Below are 21853 nucleotides of genomic sequence, written 5' to 3'. Positions count from 1 at the left end.
TAAACCATTGTTCGATAAAAAAAGCGTGGCTTACCTTTTACAAATGAAACAAAATCCATTAAATCCACACAAATTAATCCGAATGAGAAATAAAAAGATAAATAACACAATTTATCTATTCAAAACCCCAATCAACCAAGTGAAATAAAATCGAAAAAACAATATTTTAATTCAGAGCCGTAAAAGACACGTATACACCTGGTCGATCTGGAAAGAATATTGAGGGTTGGTTACCAATTTTTGGATGGGTTTGCATTGCACTATGTTTAACCTGGCCTGTATTACGGTATTGAGGTGGCGGATTCCCAGTTGCGGTTCAGGATTAGTTAATTCCCCTTGGAAAGGAGAAGCATGAGATAACAGGTCAGTATTTATGACATTAAAATTTCAGTGTGGCGTTTTCCCAAAATGGAGCGGAAAAGGCCTGGGTACACCACACCTGCAATCTGTAGACAGAATATAGGTACACAACACCTAAAATATGTAGACATCATATAGGTAGACCACAACTGCAATTTGTAGGACAGAATACAGGCACACAAAAACCTGCAATATGTAGACAGAATATAGGCACACCACACCTGCAATATGTAGAAAAGAATACAGGACAACCACCACACCTACAATATGTACACAAGACGAAATCGTCAATAAGCTATATACAAGTACTACAATAATGGCTTTATGTGCAATAAGGCACATCAGCTGTAAGGAGAGTTCTAACAAGTCTGTTTCCAAAAAGTTTACTTATCTACATTAAAACTATGTATTCTACTTAAAGTTTACACAAGCATTTGTACCAAAACATATTGATTGACAAACCAATACTATAGGTGCATACTTAAACTTTTTATAAATTCATATACCATATATTTTGTACAGAAACTTTTTATTTGCTTTAAAAGGGTCATATTTACATTTCTGAATTTATTGCTGTTTGGTGATAAAACATTCAAATCTACCCACCAGGGTTCTTATACTGGTCCTCAAATGCATCCAGCCAATAGACTCTTAGAATCTTCTCTCCTTGTTCATTGGTGACCAATGGGATTTGAGAAGAGTCCACCTCAACATCTGTCGACAATTCTGATTGGTTTGCAGGCATGTCCCAACCAATGGAGACCGCCTCAAAGGATCTACAATGATGAAATGCTGTACTTTTAAAATAAGGCTTTATTAATAAACATATATATATATTTATTTTAATTAATTATTATACAATCTATTATAAAAGGCTGAAAGAAAAGTTACAATTTCAATAAATTCCATTAATTTTTGTATTTGCTTCATTAAAAAAAAATCCACTCAAATATTGCATGTATTTCTTGTAATTAAAATGAGAAGATATCAGAAACATGCACTATTTATTATCTTAAAACTTACACCACATTTTCCCCTTTGGGTTTATTGAGGTCAGCTGCTCTGGTTTGACATCAATGTTGACCTCTTTGCTTGATAGCTGGTTTTGTGTCCTCTACTTCATCATCAAAGTCTATATCATAAAGGTCCATATCCGTTTCTTCTAAAATCATACACAATAGCTGTTTCAGTCTGCACAATAACCCATGGCCTGATCAACAATGCCATGAAAATCTCAGCTGTTTGTTATTGTTTATCAATCGTCTAATTTGCAACAACAAAAAACTGAAAAGACTGTTCCAAAACAAACCTACAAGTAATCAATGTATGCATTTCAGAGTTAAATTTTTTACAGTAATACATCTGCAGGTCAATAGTTAAGAATTCATTACAATTAATTTCACTACCAGCTTTTTGTAACAGTAGGTTTTTCCAGAGCATTATTTGTCAATTTAGTCTTGACAATTCCATATAAACGTACATTTATTTTCTTGAGATGATGACCATTTATTTTGGTGAAATTGACAATGCTCAGCAATTCTTATTAATAAAGTCCTTATAAATTCAGATTGTCAAGAATTATTTGTAGGCTAGCTTTAATAAATTGTCTCTTGACAAATCATGCATGATTTATATGAGTTATTTTATTTTGAAGGCACATTTCCAAATCCTCAACAGCAAGCCAGAACAAGAGCACTGCATAACGGGTGCCAACACTCGGCTGCAGGTGCAGTTTGAATAAATGAAAGCTTGTCAGAATTTTTTTTATATCTTTTGGTCAAATTATATTTTACCCCGTAACACTTAAGCATTAAATGTTTTTTGAGAAATTGATAGGTGATTTTCATTTGAACATAATTTCAATAGTGTTTGGAGTGTTCCATTTACATAAATGAAACATCGATAAATTTATATGCAGTTTTATCAAAACATAATATTAGCTTAACAATTTGGAAGAAGAAATGTTTATAATACATTTTCTGGATATATTTAAAAACCTAAACTGCTGAAATATATTGTCATTAAGTCGCTAGTTTGAGGGATACCAAAACACTATACGTGCGGAACAATGTCCCACAGGTATAATGTCTATGGAGAATTAGTCTGGATGGATATTGTCCATCTACAAGGAAAACAAGTTTTGTTGGATTTATAGCCTTGGAAGAAATTGTATACATCAGACATTTAACATGTTGATCTGTAAAGGCATCAATGTAAGTATTCTTGTTAACTACAAAGGTTCATCAAAACTTGCTTTATTGACATATAAGAGTCCCTCAAAATGAACAATATTTGCCTGTTAAAAATGTGATTTAAGTATAATTCGGGACAAGTATCAAACAGACACCGTCGGAGACTGGTGATGCTCCCCAAGGTTTTTTTTGTCACAATATTGCACTATATATTTAGATAAAAGGAAACGTCTTGAGGGGCATAACTTTGGACAAAATAATACGATGGATGGTTTAGCAACTTGTAAATTTCAAAGGGCCATAACATTCTAACCAAGAAACTGTCAGAGACGGGTGATGCTCCCCAACGGCTTTTGTGTCACAATATTGCACTATATATTCAGATAAAAGGAAACATCTTGAGGGCACAGTAGTTGGGGGGACAAGAATTTTTTTATAGAAAATTTCAAAGGGCAATAACTCTATGAAAAATCATCTGACCAGAATCCGCTGATAATATGCACATCTCCTCTTGGTAGTGAAGCTTCCCATAAGTTTCATTGAATTCCGGTCATTTAGTTGCTGAGAAATAGCCTGGACAAAAATTGTGCACGGATGGACACACGGACGGACAGACGAAGCGGCGGTTATATGCTCCGCCCAAAATAAATGTTGGTGGAGCATAATAAATCATCTACCAGAACCCACAAATAACATGCTCATCTCCTCAAGGTAGTTAAGCTTCCCATAAAGCTTTATTGAATTCCAGTCAGTAGTTGGGGGGGACAAGAATTGCACTATATGTACAGTTAATGGAAAATTTCAAAGGGCCATAACTCTGTGAACAAGAATATCAGTGAAACTGATGGATGCTCCACGATGATGCGCTTTTCAATCTATGTGTTAATAACCACCTAAAAAATCTATTATTAGCCTCTGTGACCTTGACCTTGACCCCAGTGACCTTAAACCTCATCAAAAGGTAGAAGTCCCATGCAAGGTAACCTACATGCCAATTATGAAAGAGATCGGTAAAGTATTGAAGGTGCTATGAGAAACGTTAACAAAAGTGTGATAAAAGGAAGGAAGTACGGAAGGAACTTCAAACTGGCAACTATATGCTCCCCAAAAATTTTCGGGGAGCATAAAAATCATCCGACCAGAACCGGCTGATAATATGCACATCTCCTCTTGGTAGTGAAGCTTCCCATAAAGTTTAATTCAATTCCGGTCATTAATTGCTGAGAAATAGTCCAGACAAAAATTGTGCATCGACGGACACACGCAACGGACAGACGAAGCGGTGACTATATGCTCCCACCAAAAAAATTTGGGGAGCAATAATAAAACAAGAAATTATCCATATTTTTTTTTTAAGGCAAGACACTTAAACCCTTTACCACTTAGATACGTATTTTTACATGTTTCAAGTTCCTTAGAAAGTAAAACTTAATCAAAGACCTTTCTTACTAGATTCAAGTTTTAAAGGCTTCAGTTCCAACCCTTAGATACTGATGAGCAGCAAACAGCATAAACCTGAACAGAGTGCGAGTTACTCACAGGCTGTTCTGGTTTTATGCTGTTTGCACATAGCCATTTTCACTTTGCCTCTGAGTGGGATAGGGTTAAGACTCCCTATGAGGTTGTCGGCTGCCCCAGCCCACTCACGTTTGATGTTCTCTCCTTCTCCTCCTCTATCTCCTCTATGTCTGGCGTCTGTCTCCATCTGGCTCTGGTAACTCCTCTATCACAGGCTCTTCATCTTCCAACGGCTCCACCTTGATCTGGGGACGGGGTAGGCCCTGACAACATACAATAGCATACAGCTGGGGGAACGGGGTAGGGCCCTGACAACATACCATAGCATACAGCTGGGGACGGGGTAGGCCCTGACAACATACAATAGCATACAGCTGGGGACGGGGTAGGCCTGACAACATACATAGCATACAGCTGTGGGACGGGGTAGGCCCTGACAACAAACAATAGCTTACAGCTGGGGGACGGGGTAGGCTCTGACAACATACAAGAGCTTACGGCTGGGGACGGGGTAGGCCCTGACAACATACATAGCATACAGCTGGGGACGGGGTAGGCCCTGACAACATAAAATAGCATACAGCTGGGGACGGGGTAGGCCCTGACAACCATACAATAGCTTACAGCTGGGGATGGGTAGGCCCTGACAACATACAATAGCTTACAGCTGGGGACGGGGTAGGCCCTGACAATATACAAGAGCATACAGCTGGGGACGGGGTAGGCCCTGACAACATACAATAGCATACAGCTGGGGACGGGGTAGGCCCTGACAACATACAATAGCATACAGCTGGGGACGGGGTAGGCCCTGACAACATACAATAGCATACAGCTGGGGACGGGGTAGGCCCTGACAACAAACAATAGCTTACAGCTGGGGACGGGGTAGGCTCTGACAACATACAAGAGCTTACAGCTGGGGACGGGGTAGGCCCTGACAACATACAATAGCATACAGCTGGGGACGGGGTAGGCCCTGACAACATACAATAGCATACAGCTGGGGACGGGGTAAGCCCTGACAACATAAAATAGCATAATGGGTGCCACGCTCTGCTGCGAAAGCTTGTCAGATTTTTTTTTTTTTTTTTTTTTTTTTTTAAGATGGTCACATTGACCTTGACCTTTGACCTAGTGACCCAAAATGGGTGTGGCGTGTAGAACTCATCAAGGTGCATCTACATATGAAGTTTCAAAGTTGTAGGTGGAAGCACTTTGATTTTAGAGCCAATGTTAAGGTTTAAGCATGACGCCTACGGCAGACGGCTGACGTCGAGCAGGCTATGACAATACCTTGGGTTTTCTCCGCAAAACAGCCTTGCTAAAAATGCCATGTAACATACTTAAAGGAAACAGTGCCCATATTCACAAGACTCCTTTAGGGAAACTTGAACAGCATTCTAGATAAGTTGCGTATCAGCATAATATACGCATTAGAAATAGCAAGATACGTTCAATTTATCATTTCCATGCGTACATTTAAGCAAGCCAATGTGGACTTACGTAAATGGCTGTAAATTCTCTGCGTATAGCGTAAACAAAAATATAAACAACTGATTGTCTTTCGCTAAAATATGAGACTGGTTATTATAAAAATTAGAACTTGATTTTGCGCTGGATTGAAGAAATAGTTAGCCAGTCGGTATGTATACTCTGTTTCATCTAGACGCATGTTAAATTTAGTATTGATTTTTTTAACAGACAGTCAAGCGCTTAAGTGTTTATTAAATTACATGAAGAGGTCAGCATGGCTTCTTCGAAGCCAAAACAAATTACTTCCCAAAGTAAAATTGATTCTTTTTATACGGCAAAAGTTGTATCGAGTAAAAACATTGTACTGCCAATACTGAATGATTTAATTTCCTCTGTTTTAAAATCAAAAGGACACACTTAAACGCTAATAAAACAACTGTTGACAGTTGGCAAAAAAGTTTTCCTTGGCTCACGGTGGTGGATGCCTATAAACCAAGGCAGTTAAAAAACAAACAAGAGGGCCATGATGGCCCTGAATCGCTCACCTGACTTACCAAATACAATCCTAACCCAGATTTCATCAAGATAAAGATTCTCAGACTTCCCGAAACTCCGTCGGACCTACGGACATGTCCGAAACAAACAGTCAAGGGCCGATTGAAATTTTTAACCTGTCGGCCAAAAATGTCCGACAGGAATATTTTCGGGTTTCCCAAGAAATTAAAAGTATTTATAGAACATTGGCGAAATACGCACTTTGCCGATTTTGTGGAAATAGGAGATTTCGTGAAATTCAAATGTCAATCGTGATACATCGGCTATCTCGGATTCCTCCGTAAGTTGATTTATGAAATAAATCGTCTGCTGGTCCAGAGTGATTCGAATGTATTCATCGGTTAGTTAACCTGCTGTTGATTGGACCAAAGTCGTCTTGTCAAAAATCAGAAATTATTTGTCCGTGCTCGGTGAAACATGTTCTAGAAATACATTTGGTTCCCTGCTTATTGTCGACGAGTAAATAAATGCATGCTTCAAGCCGGATCAGGACATTTCGACCATCATTCGATCGACTGTTAGTTTAAACAAAAAGTGAAAGTTAAACAAAGCAACAGCTTGCAGTTATCACGATATCGAGGAACACGCACTGAGTTAACGGGGATATATAACCAGGTAATTTCGTTTCATTTTTCTTCTTTTAAATTGAGTAAGTTTGTAGTAAACAAGGGCTGTTTGTAAAACATGCATGCCCCCCATATGGGCTGTCCGTTGTAGTGGCAGCCATTGTGTAAATACGATTTTTGTCACTGTGACCTTGACCTTTGACCTAGTGACCTGAAAATCAATAGGGGTCATCTGCGGGTCACGATCAATGTACCTATGAAGTGTCATGATCCTAGGCAAAAGCGTTCTTGAGTTATCATCCGAAAATCATTTTACTATTTCGGGTCACCGTGACCTTGACCTTTGACCTTGTGACCATAAAATCAATAGGGGAAATCTGCAAGTTATGATCAATCTACCTATGAAGTTTCATGATCCTAGGCGTATGCGTTCTTGAGTTATCATCCGAAAACCATTTTACTATTTCGGGTCACCGTGACCTTGACCTTTGACCTCAAAATCAATAGGCAGGGGTGTGATTGAGGCAAAGTCAGAGGGGAGGAAAATTCTGTTGACTGATTTTGACTACGCGAATGGCGCGCATAACGCAATAACAAACATAAAAACAGACATTAAAATAAACAACTTTTTGAACTTCATAACAATATTTCTTATAAAAACCTGTTAAACTTCACATTAATCATACTGAGGATGCAAAGTAAACAGTTAAGTAAGTATTTATTGTGATCAATAGCAGCAGTTTTTCAATGTATTGAATGACAGTTAATAGACTAAATATAAACCAACACACTTGAGTGTTCTTCTGGTGTTTATGATGTATTAACCGAGTTAAATTAATATATTTACTTGTTTACCTTTCAATATCTTGCATTTCACATCTTCACTCAGTTCAAAGCTATTTTAGTTAACTGAACAGCGTGACAAACATAATAAAGCAGAATATGCATATGAATCTGATTATACGCAGACCCACAGACATATAAAAATCAAATCATGTTTGTCTATTTCCATGTTCGAACGATACTCTCTAAATTGTTTTACTTCGCGAGTAGACTACACTCCAATTTGCAAACACTGATTTCCGTGACACAATTCAGTGGGGCACATTTCTTAACAAAATATGTGTTGCTTGTATCTAAAACGTAGTCTTTTTTTTGACAAACACATTTCATTATTCCTATCAGACTAGGTGATGTCAGTCGTTCATTCGACTGCTATTTGTTATTTCAATAATCTTAATTTCTCTTCACAACGGCGCCATTTGCAAACAAATCACAGAGCGCATTTTAAGAACAAGATTTTAATTGGAAGATTGGAAAACGACAGCCAATTATATGGCTCGTTTTAAAAATGCTTAGGCAGAATCAACCAGTGTAAAATGCGGAGAGATTTCAAGGGCCGCGGATATTTCGGGCCCCTTATGATATACGTCCGCGGAATCGGTGGTAGCCCCTCTCCCCCACATTTATTTTAACGAATTTACGCAAATCTCAGAAGTGACATCCGGGACAACCCGATCCGCGGAAATCCGCGGATCCGCGGAAAAATCACACCCCTGATAGGGGTCATCTGCAAGTCATGATCAATCTACCCATGAAGTTTCATGATCCTAGGCGTATGCGTTCTTGAGTTATCATTCAAAAAACCATTTTACTATTTCTGGTCCTCGTGACCTTGACCTTTGACCTAGTGACCTCAAAATCAATAGGGGTCATCTGCGAGTCATGATCAATGTACCTATGAAGTTTCATGATCCTAGGCCCAAGCGTTCTTGAGTTATCGTCTGAAAACCACCTGGTGGACGGACCGACCGACAGACCGACCGACAGACCGACCGACAGACCGACATGAGCAAAGCAATATACCCCCTCTTCTTCGAAGGGGGGGCATAATAAGTTAATATACATAATGTGAAAGTTTTTGAATGTCGCAAAGCCTGAAAATCCAAAACGGGTTGCAGATGCAAACGCCTGTGAGTTAGTGGAAAAAATACGTGGATAAGCGCTCCCTCGTAAATTCGTTGAGTCTTGGAAGACAGGCAGACCATGGATTTAAACAAATTACTTTGTTACTCAACCCAATGTGATTAACTTAAAGTGATATTATGGGCATCTAACAGTTTATAGGTGTCTATCGCAACCGTTGTTCATTTTTGGTGTTTTCACTTCATATACACTTATATTTGTAAATGCAGCATCAACATACTAAAACAATATCCCGGAAAGAGAAAAATAATGCATTTGAATATAAACCATACTTTCGTTTGACAACTGATCATGCATGTACGATGTGTGCCTAAATTTAGTTTTAGTGCAGATTCGTACACACGACACAAAGACACAATAGTGTTTTACGGATCATTTCGGCTTACAGGACTGGGTGATTACAGACCAGTTGCTTCAGTAATATTGTTCAGAGTGTGCCCTGTTGGCCGCGTATGCATTCTTGAGTTATCATTCAAAAACCATTTTACTATTTCGAGTCACCGTGACCTTGACCTTTGACTTAGTGACCTCAAAATCAATAGGGGTCATCTGCGAGTCATGATCAATGTACCTATGAAGTTTCATGATCCTAGGCCCAAGCGTTCTTGAGTTATCGTCTGACAACCACCTGGTGGACGGACCGACCGACAGACAGACAGACCGACATGAGCAAAGCAATATACCCCCTCTTCTTCGAAGGGGGGCATAAAAAAACTAGTAGCAAGATGAGTTGCAGATAATTGGTCAGTAACCACATTTTTACTAACTCTTTTGACCTGTTTATTCTTTTCAGCTCAATTCAACAGTGAAACATGCCCATAATATCACTTAAAGAATAAACTGATGTTATCATTTCTTTCAAGAGCAATTGCCCCAAGGAGCCCGAGCCTGGACACTCGCAGAACGATGAAAGAAGAATGGGAACAAGATAGCAGTGAAGATGACATTAAACTTTTAAAAAGATATGATACAGATAGTGATTTTATTAGTGATTTTAATAATGAGGATATGGATGTTAACAAACTTTGTTACTTTACTTTATTACTCAAAGTAATATCACAACAAATAAAATGATACAGCAATATTTACATATTTCTAATTATTTTACATTTTTCTCAGTATTGTTTAAATTTCAGTATTTTCTTTGGTCTGACAGAATAATCTAAGCTCTGACAGAAAATTCTGACCAGTCAGACCAAATGTCTGACTGAAGGCTGTTGAGTTTCGGAAGTCTGCATTCTGACCAAATTTCATAAAGATTGAATGAAAACTGTGACCCTCTATTGTTTTCACAAGGTTTTTCTATTATTTGACCTAGTGACCTAGTTTTGACCCCAAGTGACCCAAATTCAATCCCAACCCAGATTTCATCAAGACAAACGTTATGATCAAATTTTATAAAGATTGGATGAAAACTGTGACCTCTATTGTCTACACAAGGTTTTTCTATTATTTGACCTAATGACCTAGTTTTTGACCCCAGATGACCCAAATACAATCCCAACCCAGATTTCATCAAGATAAACATTCTGACCAAATTTCATAAAGATTGGATGAAAACTGTGACCTCTATTGTCTATACAAGGTTGTTCTATTATTTGACCTAGTGACCTAGTTTTTGACCTAGTGAACTAGTTTTTGACACAGTGACATAGTGTTTGACCCCAGATGACCCAAATACAATCCCACCCAGATTTCATCAAGATAAACATTCTTACCAAATTTCATAAAGATTGGATGAAAACTGTGACCTCTACTGTCTACACTAATGGGATTGTTTACCCTCGGGACTTCGGTTATAAACCATTGCCCGAGCACACTGCTTAACATAAAACTCTGCATATACAAGATGTATTTGTGAAACACAATGTCCCCCTATATGACGTTTGACCATGTAGGATGACCTTGACTTTGACCCTTCACCACTCAAAATGTGCAGCTCCATGAGATACACATGCATTTCAAATATAAAATTGCTAGCTTCAATATTGCAGAAGTGACATTACATGAGCAACTTTGACCCATATATTTGACCTTGAAGGATGACCTTGACCTTGACCTTTCACCACTCAAAATGTGCAGCTCCATGAGATACACATGCATGCCAAATGTCAAGTTGCTATCTTCAATATTGCAAAAGTCTTCATAAAATAAGCGATTTGGGCCACATATATTTAACCTCTGACCTTGAAGAATGACCTTGACCTTTCACCACTCAAAATGTGCAGCTCCATGAGATACACATGCATGCCAAATATCAAGTTGCTATCTTCAATATTGCAAAAGTATTCATAAAATGAGCAATTTTGGCCACATATATTTGACCTCTGACCTTGAAGGATGACCTTGACCTTGACCTTTCACCACTCAAAATGTGCAGCTCCATGAGATACACATGCATGCCAAATATCAAGTTGCTTTCTTCAATATTGCAAAAGTATTCATAAAATGAGCGATTTTGGCCACATATATTTGACCTCTGACCTTGAAGGATGACCTTGACCTTTCACCACTCAAAATGTGCAGCTCCATGAGATAAACATGCATGCCAAATATGAAGTTGCTATATTCAATATAGCAAAAGTTATTGCAAAATGTTGAAGTTGGCGCAAACAGACCAACCAACCAACAGACCAACCAACCAACCAACCAACCAACAGACAGGGCAAAAACAATATGTCCCCCACTACAATAGTGGGGGACATAAAAAGCCGAAAACGGCCATAAAATGGACAGCCCGATTTTACTGGGTTGTACCATTGATATAAATAGAAAACTTTGCAGTGTTGGTGCGGTGCCTTAATAAAAATCTATTGGTTTAAAAATATCTAACCTTTATAAGAAGCGTTAAAAAGACGCAGTACTTTACAATGCCTAACGCTGTTAAAAAGCGGCGTTTTTATTGGTTGATGCACTTATAAAACGATGGCGCTGATTGGCCGAAATTTCTTATTAAGGATTGCAAGTAGGTCAATCCGTTTATAAATAGATTTTCCCACGGCTGACGTTGTACTTTAAGAAAAAGTAAACAATAATAGTTTATATGCAAAAAATATAAATGAAAGAAAAGATAATAAATCCAAAAGAACTTGGACTTGTTTTATAGTTATAAATTACTATGTTTATGTTATGTTACTGTGCTTATTATTAATTATTATCATTAATATGATGTTGTTATTGTATGTTATTGTTTTTTTTGTTTTTTAAGGAGGAGAGAGAGAAAGAATAGCCCAATTTTTATAAGTAAAGATGGTGAAAACACACATACTGTTGTACGTGGCATCATCATTACCAGACCCACTGTTCAGTATATACTGCAATGGGTTTGTTGGAGTCTTTAGACTTTGTGATCTGTGTTTTAAATGTTAGAGTCCAAATAGGACTATTTTAATATAAGTCTTATAGAAAAAGGGATACACAGATGTGTAATATGTTTGAGTAACACAATAATAATACTTGAGGGTTTTCCAGATCACAAAGTGGTTGAACATTGCCACAATATGTTTACATACATAGTCAAGTACCATTTTTATGTGTATATTTAAAGTTTAAACTAAATGCCACACAACAAGATCTAATCATCGGAGAGATATGTTTATATCTATGAACATTAATTAATAGGGATGCCAGAGCCTGATTTAACAGCTCTCAAATGTAAAGAAAAGTTGCATGTGTACATGCAATTATATGAAAAGGAAAGGAAAAAAGACAATATATGATAACACATAGGGAGTATAACTCTCAATTATATATTAATGTTGCAATTGAGTATTGAGTTGTTAAAAAGTAATGAGTACAAGTTTATGTATGTGGCTCAATGTTGAACACTTGCAGACAGGGAATATAGCCGTAATGCTCCAACATAAGACCCTGTCTGTATGGAACTTAAGGAGGATTGGGCTATTGAGGAGAGAGGTCCCCCCAGAGTGGCATTAAAACAATATTTAAAAGTGGGTTTAGTAAAAAAAACTTATATGTTAAGGGCAATAACTTACGTGTCTCCGAACGGTCACCTTCATAGGGCCACATAAAAATTAAGGGTAAGACAATGTGCTTTACAGTTAGAAATGAGACAAAAACAGCTAAATTTGTACAAAAGGTACATTATTTACAATATGTACAGAACTATATGCATTTATATATTTAAAATACATGTTGCCACCCTGGAGGGTTGAAAGAAGGAGAGATTTTTGGAAGTGTAGGCCGATGTGGGTGGGGGAAAAGAAGAGCCAGCAGAGGTGGTGTCACTCAGTTGTACTAAGGGAGGTAATTGTGGTGATGGAGTCTACAATGGTTGTTTCCCCTGGACCAGAGGGAGTGCACGGTAAATGAAAAATAGTTTGTATACTATTGAAGGAAAATTGATAATGGTAAGATGTAAAATGGTAAAAAGACCAAATATTACCTAGATGCATTAAAATAAACCCAAAAAGCTCTAATCTAACCAATATTATTAATATATTGGTGATAACAATGGAGGAAATAATACTAAAGTACCTTGTATGGTTTGCAAAATGACAATTAAACAGAAAAAACCGAGGCAATTTGCTATATAAAATAGCAATTTAATATAAAAATAAGGATATTTGCTATAAAAGTAGCAATTTTAACATGAATTAATGCAATACAAAGTAAAATGGTTGCTATGGTGTAGGAATAGCAATAATGAGATAAAAATTAAGGCAATTTGCTATATAAAATAGCAGTTTTTCACAAAAATAAGGAAATTGCTACACAAAATAGCAGTTATAACAATATTTAATGTACTCCAAGGTACAAAATTAGCAGTTTCAACAAAGTCGACAATACTTTGTCCTGGATAGGGCTAAATAGGTGTTTATCATGGTATAAGGCCCTGCACTGTGCACTCCAGTCCGACATGGTTCTTCGAGTTTGAAGGGGAAAGGGTGGGGTGTCAAAGAGGAAGGGAGGGGGTGCAATGCAGCCAACAATCCCAGGTTACTGGACAGCCTCGTCCTTTCTTGTAGTAAGAAATGCCATAAAATATGATTATATTAAAAAACTGAAAAATGTAAATGGTGGACTAACGTCATACTCTCATAAAAAATGTATTAAAATAAAGAAGACCAGGTCAATGCCAGGAAAGGGCGGGGTAGAACAATAAACTCATTAAAAGCTAAAATAAAGGTTGTGTAAAAGCGACACAAATCCAACACAATTATTAGATTACATCAGGTTTGTGCAGAGATTACACATTTTAAAAGAAAACAGTCACAAGACTGTATAATTAGGTGGGTGTTGGCTGCTCTCCCTCCCCCAATGACCTAGATTTTGTCAGTTATTTGACAATCTAGTAAGTATTTGGCGAGGGCAGAGAAGACCGGGCCCCTAGCTGCTCCCTTGGGGTCTAGCACGTTGGAAAGGTTAAAACCTAGTCCATGGGAGTGCAATGCAGCTTCGAGGTGGTAACTCTGCGCCTTATGGTTAGGACAGTGCAGCAGCATGTGGGGCGCAGTGAGAGGTTCCTGGCACCTAGGACATGCAGGGTCTATACCAAGGACATACTTTCCTGCGCCACCGGGTAATAGGGTGGTTCCCATCCTCAGGCGCGTGATGGCTCTGTCAAGCACAATGCTTGCTGAGTATCTGTCAGGCGGCCTGAGGGTTTTCGCAGTTCTGGTAAAAGTATGTAGACGGGAAGACAAATTGTCGGTCCGGAGATTCCACTCGCCCAAAACAAATTTCTTTGTCAGGGAGTAGATTTCAGAAGGTGCCAGGGGTTCACCAACATCTACGGCCCCCTCAAGAGGCCCTCTTTGGCCCCCCTGTCGGCCTGCTCATTCCCACTGATGTTGACATGTGCTGGACACCATACTAATGTGACCTTTAAAGATTTATCTAGGCACTGTTGATGAAGTTCCAAAATGCTAGCTAAAATATCAGGCCTAGATCTGCTATTTCTGTTTTTTATGGACTCAAGAGATGACATTGAGTCTGATAAAATAGCAGTTTTAGTAGGTTTATTGACCAATATCCAGCACAGAGAGAATTTAATTGCCAAAAGTTCTGCTGTAAAAATAGAGAGATTGTTGCTGAGCCTGTGCGTTTTACTAATGTTTTTTGAAGGAATTACAAATGAGTTGGCTACCAAATCAGAGTTAGGGGCATTTGGAGCCGTCAGTGTAGATTTTTAGATGCTCAGCATACATATTATCTATAAGAGAGAGAGCTTCTGACTTGATGAGTTGTGGCATGTCAGTTTTCGTTATTTTATTAGAGAGTGATAGGTCAACATCAATGGGTCCAAGCGTCCAGGGGGGGGCCTTGGAGGGCCTCAGGTCTGCTACATGTACCTTGTCGAGACCGGCATCCTCAACCAGGGTCCTAATACTCGCACCAAAAGGTAGGGCGACATGTTTACGCTTAAGTATTTTCCCCTTGATGAAGGTGCCAGTCCCGACAAGTTTGTTAACGGGGTTTGAACCATGCCGAGACTTAGCCCTGGCCCAGAAATTGAGGGACTGTTGTTTTCTACGCAAGTCAAGAGGTAACACACCGGCCTCCTCCTCTAGCAGTGCACCCGGTGTACAGTTTAGGGCTCTCAGAGCTATCCTTAGGGCCTTATGTTGAATGGCATCAACCATTTTTAGGGCGTTTGGGTTTGCACATGCATAGATTTGGGCTCCATAATCTAGCTTTGGACGTATAAGGGACTTGTAGAGTGTTAAGAGGCTATTTTTATCTGATCCGAAACCTGTGCCTCTTAACATTCTCATTAAATTTAGGTCCCTTTCGCACCTTCCTGCCCAATATTTGAAGTGGTGAGTAAAAGTTAACTGTTTATCTAGGTACATACCTAGAAATTTCACCACTTTTTCAAAGATAATTTTGGTGCCGCCTAAATTTAAGTCCAAAGAGTGCTGAAATTGTTCGCCAAATAGTACTCCTACTGTTTTTGTTGGAGAAATTTTGAATCCCCATTCAATTGCCCATTTCCATATGGAGTCTAAGCCTGCTTGAGCCCTCTTTTGCAGACGTAACATGTTAGACCCCTTTAACCAAGTGCCTGAGTCATCGGCAAACTGGGAGATAACCATTCCTGAGTCTTTTACGGCATCAGGTAGACCGTTTACGATGAGGGAGAACAGAGTTGGGGATATTACGGACCCCTGAGGTGTTCCGCAGTCAGTTATGGCTACCTCTGATAACTCCCCATCGACCCTGACCTGGATTTTACGGCCCTCTAGGAAAGCTCTGAGGTAGTGGAAACAGTATCCAGTGATTCCATAGTCAGCTAGCTTTTTTAATATGCCAAAGGTCCTTGTTAAATCAAAGGCGGCGTGAAGGTAAAAAAAAATTGCTAATACTGATTGCCCTTGATTTTTTGCAGAAAGAATATCATGTTGTAGTCTAGCTAGCTGATCAAGAGTAGATCGCCCCTTCCTAAAGCCAGACTGGAAGGGGTTTAGTATATTATTTGATTCCAATAAGTGTTCTGATCTATTTTTGACCATTATTTCTAATAATTTACCTGCATGTGATGTTAAACTTATTGGACGATATGAGTTTGGATCATTTTTGTCTTTACCGGGTTTAGGAATTGGAATCACTGTGGCCTGCTTCCATTCGGGTGGTATCCTGCCTGTCCTATACACCTGATTGAATAGGTTAAGCCAGATTTTTAGAGTTATGGCTGGCATATTTTTAAACATTAAATATGCTATTTTGTCAGGCCCCGTGGCGGTGTTGCTCCTGCTGTTAATGGCACTTAATAATTCTGTAATAGTGAATGGTAAATTGAGAGGCGTGCTGTTATCCCCAGGCTCATTTAAAATATTTCGGTGCTCAGTCTCAAACCGCTTTTGATAATTCAGAGTTTCAACGGGAAGGTTTGAGTCACTGGAGACAGATTGGAAATGTCGTACCAAAAATTGAGCCTTTTCCCTTGAGGGAGTGGCAATTTCGCCTTTGTATTTAAGTAGCGGTACAGGGGTTAATGAATTTCCTTTAATTCTGTGAATTTTTTGCCAAAAATCCCTAGTATTTTTCTTATTAATGATAGCTGAATCACAGAATTCTTTCCAATTTTGAGTTTTTGCGTCCAAAATAACCCGCTTTGCCTGATTTTCGAGGGACCTAGAATTAAGAAGATTATGCTCAGCGGGGTTCTTTTTAAGAATTTCTAAAGCATTTTTACGGTCCTGTACCGCATAGGAGCACGCCTCATTCCACCACGGGACCCTATTTCTGGCTTTAACCTTGCCGGAGGAGACCGGTATGCTACATTCCGCTATGGACAGTATCTTGCTGGTTAAGTTAATACAAAACAGATTAGGATCCTGGGAGTGAACATCTGCAAGGGAGAGATCTGAGCAGAGGTCGTAACACAAGGTTTTTCTATTATTTGACCTAGCTTTTGACCTAGTGACCTAGTTTTTGACCCCAGATGACCCAAATACAATCCCAACCCAGATTTCATTAATATAAACATTTTGACCAAATTTCGTAAAAGATTGGATGAAAACTGCATCCTCTATTGTCTACACAAGGTTTTTCTATTATTTGACCTAGTGACCTAGTTTTTTACCCCAGATGACCCAAATACAATCCGAACCCAGATTTCATCAATATAAAATTCTGACCAAATTTCATAAAGATTGGATGAAAACTGTGACCTCTACTGTCTACACAAACAAATTGTTGACGAACACACGCACGCACACACGCACATACGGACGCCGGACATCACACTGTCACATAAGCTCACCATGTCAATTCATGACAGGTGAGCTAAAAACACTTTAAGAAACCTACTACTTTGATGGAATACACATAGTTAATGGTTTATTGTGTTTAACATGATTCAAGTAGTGTGTCTGTACCGCGGCTATATTATTGTTTATCTATAATAGTGTTTACATACAACCAATTATCTTACATATTCACTTGAATAAAACTTAAGAAAAGTTTTCCTTATGAGCTTTGTGAATAGCCTTGGACTCTGTCAATGCAGTCAATGCAGCATTTTTCCTCACAACTTTGGGAATGGTACCGTTACTGGTCAAATTGGGAAAATTAGCGGCATTTCATCCAAATAGGGAAATTTATTGATAACGCTGCATAAAGCATTTTAACAAATTATTATTTAATTAATTACCAAAAACTGTTTAAGTTTTGTTGCATTCTCAAATTACCATTATTAAATTTGTAATCCGAAACACACTTTACATCTTAACACAACGTTATCACACTATAGCTTCAAATATACCATGTACATGTTGTTTTTTTTGTTCATCCCTTGTCCTGATAAAAGAGCGAAAGTTATGCCGCTTATGTAACTGCATGGAAAGCATGGGTGTTTTGGTATTGGTATAAAAAATGTAGTGTAGAGACAATTGAAATCTTTTAATTTTGGTTAAACACTTTGTTGTTCAACTAAATTATATCTCGATTGATTTTGAATAGACATTTCTTAAAAACATCAAATCAATCTTGTTGTATTTATTTCTTTACAGTCTTTTAGATAATTCAATACTGAAGTACTTTTTGACCTGAGAAAACAGAACTTCCGGACAAAACTGGATTAAGTTTTGGGGCGTTGCAAAAACACGCTCTGTAGGTATACAGACCAATTGTGTAGACTGCGGGATTAATATTTGTGTATTAAACTCTTTGCCAATTTTCTTCTGCCAATTGGGATTATTTTAAAACAAGAGATGTGTTCGTCAGAAACACAATGCCCCCTATTGTGCCGCTTTGAAAAAAATAATTTTTTGACCTTTGACCTTGAAGGATGACCTTGACCTTCACCTTTCACCACTCAAAATGTTCAGCTCCATGAGATACACATGCATGCCAAATATCAAGTTGCTATCTTCAATAGTGAAAAAGTTATGGTCAATGTTAAAGTTTTTTTCGGACGGACTGACATACTGACATACACACATACTGACACACTGACATACTAACATACTGACTGACGGACAGTTCAACTGCTATAAGCCACCCTACCGGGGGCATACAAATTTGGGGGGGGGGGGGATTTGGGAAAAAAAAGTTTGAAATTGGGAAAAATGGTCTTATTGGGAATGGTGCCATTTTATGGAACCATCTTTATATAGAGGAAAAATGCTGATGAGGGCCCGAATTCACCAACCCATTCTTAGACTTAAGAATAAAGAATAGACTTGGAACCCAAAAAAATGAGTTCAGTGTTTGAATATATACAGGCCTCCACTGGTGATTATGTCATTAACAAAATGTTCTATATGAAGAATAATATAAATAGAGATATTTACTGTAGAGTTTGACTCAAAATTAAAGAAATTCTTGAATATTCTAATTTAAAGAATTTTCTTTATTCTTAGACTTAAGTCTAAGAATTGTTTGGTGAATACAGGCCATGGTATCAATGCAGTCCATGGTGTCAATGCAGTCCATGGTGTCAATGCAGTCCATGGTGTCAATGCAGTCCATGGTGTCAATGCAGTCCATGGTGTCAATGCAGTCCATGGTGTCAATGCAGTCCATGGTGTCAATGCAGTCCATGGCGTCAATGCAGTCCATGGTGTCAATGCAGTCCAAGGTGTCAATGCAGGCCAAGGTGTCAATGCAGTCCCTTGAGTACCTTTGATGATGCAGATCCATGTGGAAGCTTGGCAGGCCGCATGGCTGGGGATCCTGTAGGCTTGGCTGTCACAAAGGGCATGTGAGGGGGCCTGTAAACAGGGGCATGTGACATTATATCAACAACACAACATTACCTTGAAGGTAACTGAAACAAGAGATTGCCAACCAATATGGTCCCCTACCGCTAAAAAAATAAATATTGTTTTATTTGTTGCCATAGCAACCAGAATTTTTGACGTAGGAACAAAATGAAATGACGTGCATGATCTCCATATTGCCATCTATCCATATTTCAAGTTTTATGAAAAAATATGAAGAACTTTTAAAGTTATCGCAGGATCCGGAAAAGTGTTACGGACTGACTGACAGACAGACTGACAGATGGAGTGCAAACCATAAGTCCCCTCCGGTTTCACCGGTAGGGGACAATAAACAAGACAATATGCTGCCTTCAATAAACAATAAGTCTCCTAGTGGAAGACTTGTCAATAATTTGGACCTTCTGAATTAGTGCAAGTCCAAAGTCCGTCCATTTAAAGGTCAAAATGAGATCAGTTGTTGTGGCTGTGATGAGGGGTTCTGAGATAACAGACATGCTAGTATCAGTTTTGTAACAAGCTGTTTTGATGTTAGACGATGTTAACCAAGAATTTGAACATTCTGAATTGGCTTTTTTTTCCCTGATTGGGAAAAGTACCATTACCAGCCCAATCGGGAAAAAAATGTGTTGTGTTCACATTGGGACATTGGGTGAATTTGATTTTTTGCTCATAAAATAAAATTGACAACTTAGTGTTGTCAAGTTGGCAATAATATATTTACTGAGGTTCAAGCCCTACAGCTATGTAGGCAAACTAAATAAATCTTGTATTTTATTTCTAAAAAAATAATAAAAAATTGAAACCTTTATTGTGAAAAATCCATTTTCCAGTACTTTATAAAGAACAAAAAAAAACTGCTGGCGAGGGTTTTGTACCAGGTGGGTCACAAGTGAGGTTTTGTAACTGGCATGGGACAAGAAGGGGTTCATACCTGACAGGGGGAAGAATCAATGATTTCATACCTGACAGGAGGGGATTAGCAAGGGTTTTATACATGACAGGTAGGACAAGCAAGGGTTTCATAGCTGACAGGGGGGGGGGGGCAAGCAAGGGTTTCATACCTGGCAGGGGGAACAAGCAAGGGTTTCATACCTGACAGGGGGGACAAACAAAGGTTTCATACCTGACAGGGGGGACAAACAAAGGTTTCATACCTGACAGGGGGGACAAACAAAGGTTTCATACCTGACAGGGGGACAAACAAAGGTTTCATACCTGACAGGGGGGACAAACAAAGGTTTCATACATGACAGAGGGGTATAAGCAAGGGTTTCATACATGACAGGGGGGACAAACAAAGGTTTCATAAATCACAGGGGGGAGAAGCAATGGTTTCATACCAAACAGGTGGGGAAGCAAAGGTTTCATACCTAACAGGGGAACAAGCAAGGGTTTCATACCTGGCAGGGGGGGCAAGCAAAGGTTTCATACCTGACAGGGGAACAAGCAAGGGTTTCATACCTGACAGGGGGAGGAAGCAACGGTTTCATACCTGACAGGGGGGGATAAACAAGAGTTTCATACCTGACAGGGGGGACAAGCAAGGGTTTCATACCTGACAGGGGAGACAAGCAAGGGTTTCATACCTGACAGGGGGGACAAGCAAGGGTTTCATACCTGACAGCTGGACAAGCAAGGGTTTCATACCTGACAGGGGTGACAAGCAAGGGTTTCATACCTGACAGGGGTGACAAGCAAGGGTTTCATACCTGACAGGGGAACAAGCAAGGGTTTCATACCTGACAGGGGAACAAGCAAGGGTTTCATACCTGACAGGGGAGACAAGCAAGGGTTTCATACCTGACAGGGGGACAAACAAAGGTTTCATAAATCACAGGGGGGAGAAGCAATGGTTTCATACCAGACAGGTGGGGAAGCAAAGGTTTCATACCTAACAGGGGAACAAGCAAGGGTTTCATACCTGGCAGGGGGGGCAAGCAAAGGTTTCATACCTGACAGGGGAACAAGCAAGGGTTTCATACCTGACAGGGGGAAGAAGCAACGGTTTCATACCTGACAGGGGGGGATAAACAAGAGTTTCATACCTGACAGGGGGGACAAGCAAGGGTTTCATACCTGACAGGGGAGACAAGCAAGGGTTTCATACCTGACAGGGGGGACAAGCAAGGGTTTCATACCTGACAGCTGGACAAGCAAGGGTTTCATACCTGACAGGGGTGACAAGCAAGGGTTTCATACCTGACAGGGGTGACAAGCAAGGGTTTCATACCTGACAGGGGAACAAGCAAGGGTTTCATACCTGACAGGGGAACAAGCAAGGGTTTCATACCTGACAGGGGAGACAAGCAAGGGTTTCATACCTGACAGGGGGGGACAAGCAAAGGTTTCATACCTGACAGGGGGGACAAACAAGGGTTTCATACATGGCAGGGGGGACAAGTAGGGTTTCATACCTGACAGGGGGGTAAGCAAGATTTTCAAACCTGACAGGGGGGACAAGCAAAGGTTTCATACCTGACAGGGAGGACAAGAAAGGGTTTCATACCTG

At 39.2% G+C, this 21853-nt stretch overlaps 1 protein-coding gene and 1 long non-coding RNA gene across 3 annotated transcripts in view; both read right to left on the bottom strand.

Moving 5' to 3' along the window:
* Positions 1-969: 969 nt before the first annotated feature.
* On the bottom strand, positions 970-4212 carry LOC127834597 (uncharacterized). The gene is made up of 3 exons (XR_008028008.1): positions 4200-4212; positions 1384-1522; positions 970-1136 (listed from the first exon to the last, which is right to left on the bottom strand). It is a non-coding gene; the product is annotated as an uncharacterized LOC127834597 (long non-coding RNA).
* The window catches only part of LOC127834593 (DNA polymerase alpha catalytic subunit-like), a 35443-nt gene continuing 17800 nt past the window's right edge, over positions 4211-21853 (bottom strand). For both annotated transcript variants that reach the window (XM_052360598.1, XM_052360599.1), the window contains exons 7-8: positions 19242-19332; positions 4211-4333 (exon numbers count right to left, since the gene is read on the bottom strand). In XM_052360598.1, coding sequence (XP_052216558.1) covers positions 4235-4333; positions 19242-19332 — 190 coding nt within the window. In that variant the 3' untranslated portion in view covers positions 4211-4234. The remainder of the gene's footprint in view (positions 4334-19241; positions 19333-21853) is intronic.

Source organism: Dreissena polymorpha, chromosome 6 (assembly GCF_020536995.1).
Source record: "Dreissena polymorpha isolate Duluth1 chromosome 6, UMN_Dpol_1.0, whole genome shotgun sequence".
In the NCBI taxonomy this organism is placed as follows: domain Eukaryota; kingdom Metazoa; phylum Mollusca; class Bivalvia; order Myida; family Dreissenidae; genus Dreissena; species Dreissena polymorpha.
This window is presented reverse-complemented; position numbering and strand designations above follow the sequence as displayed.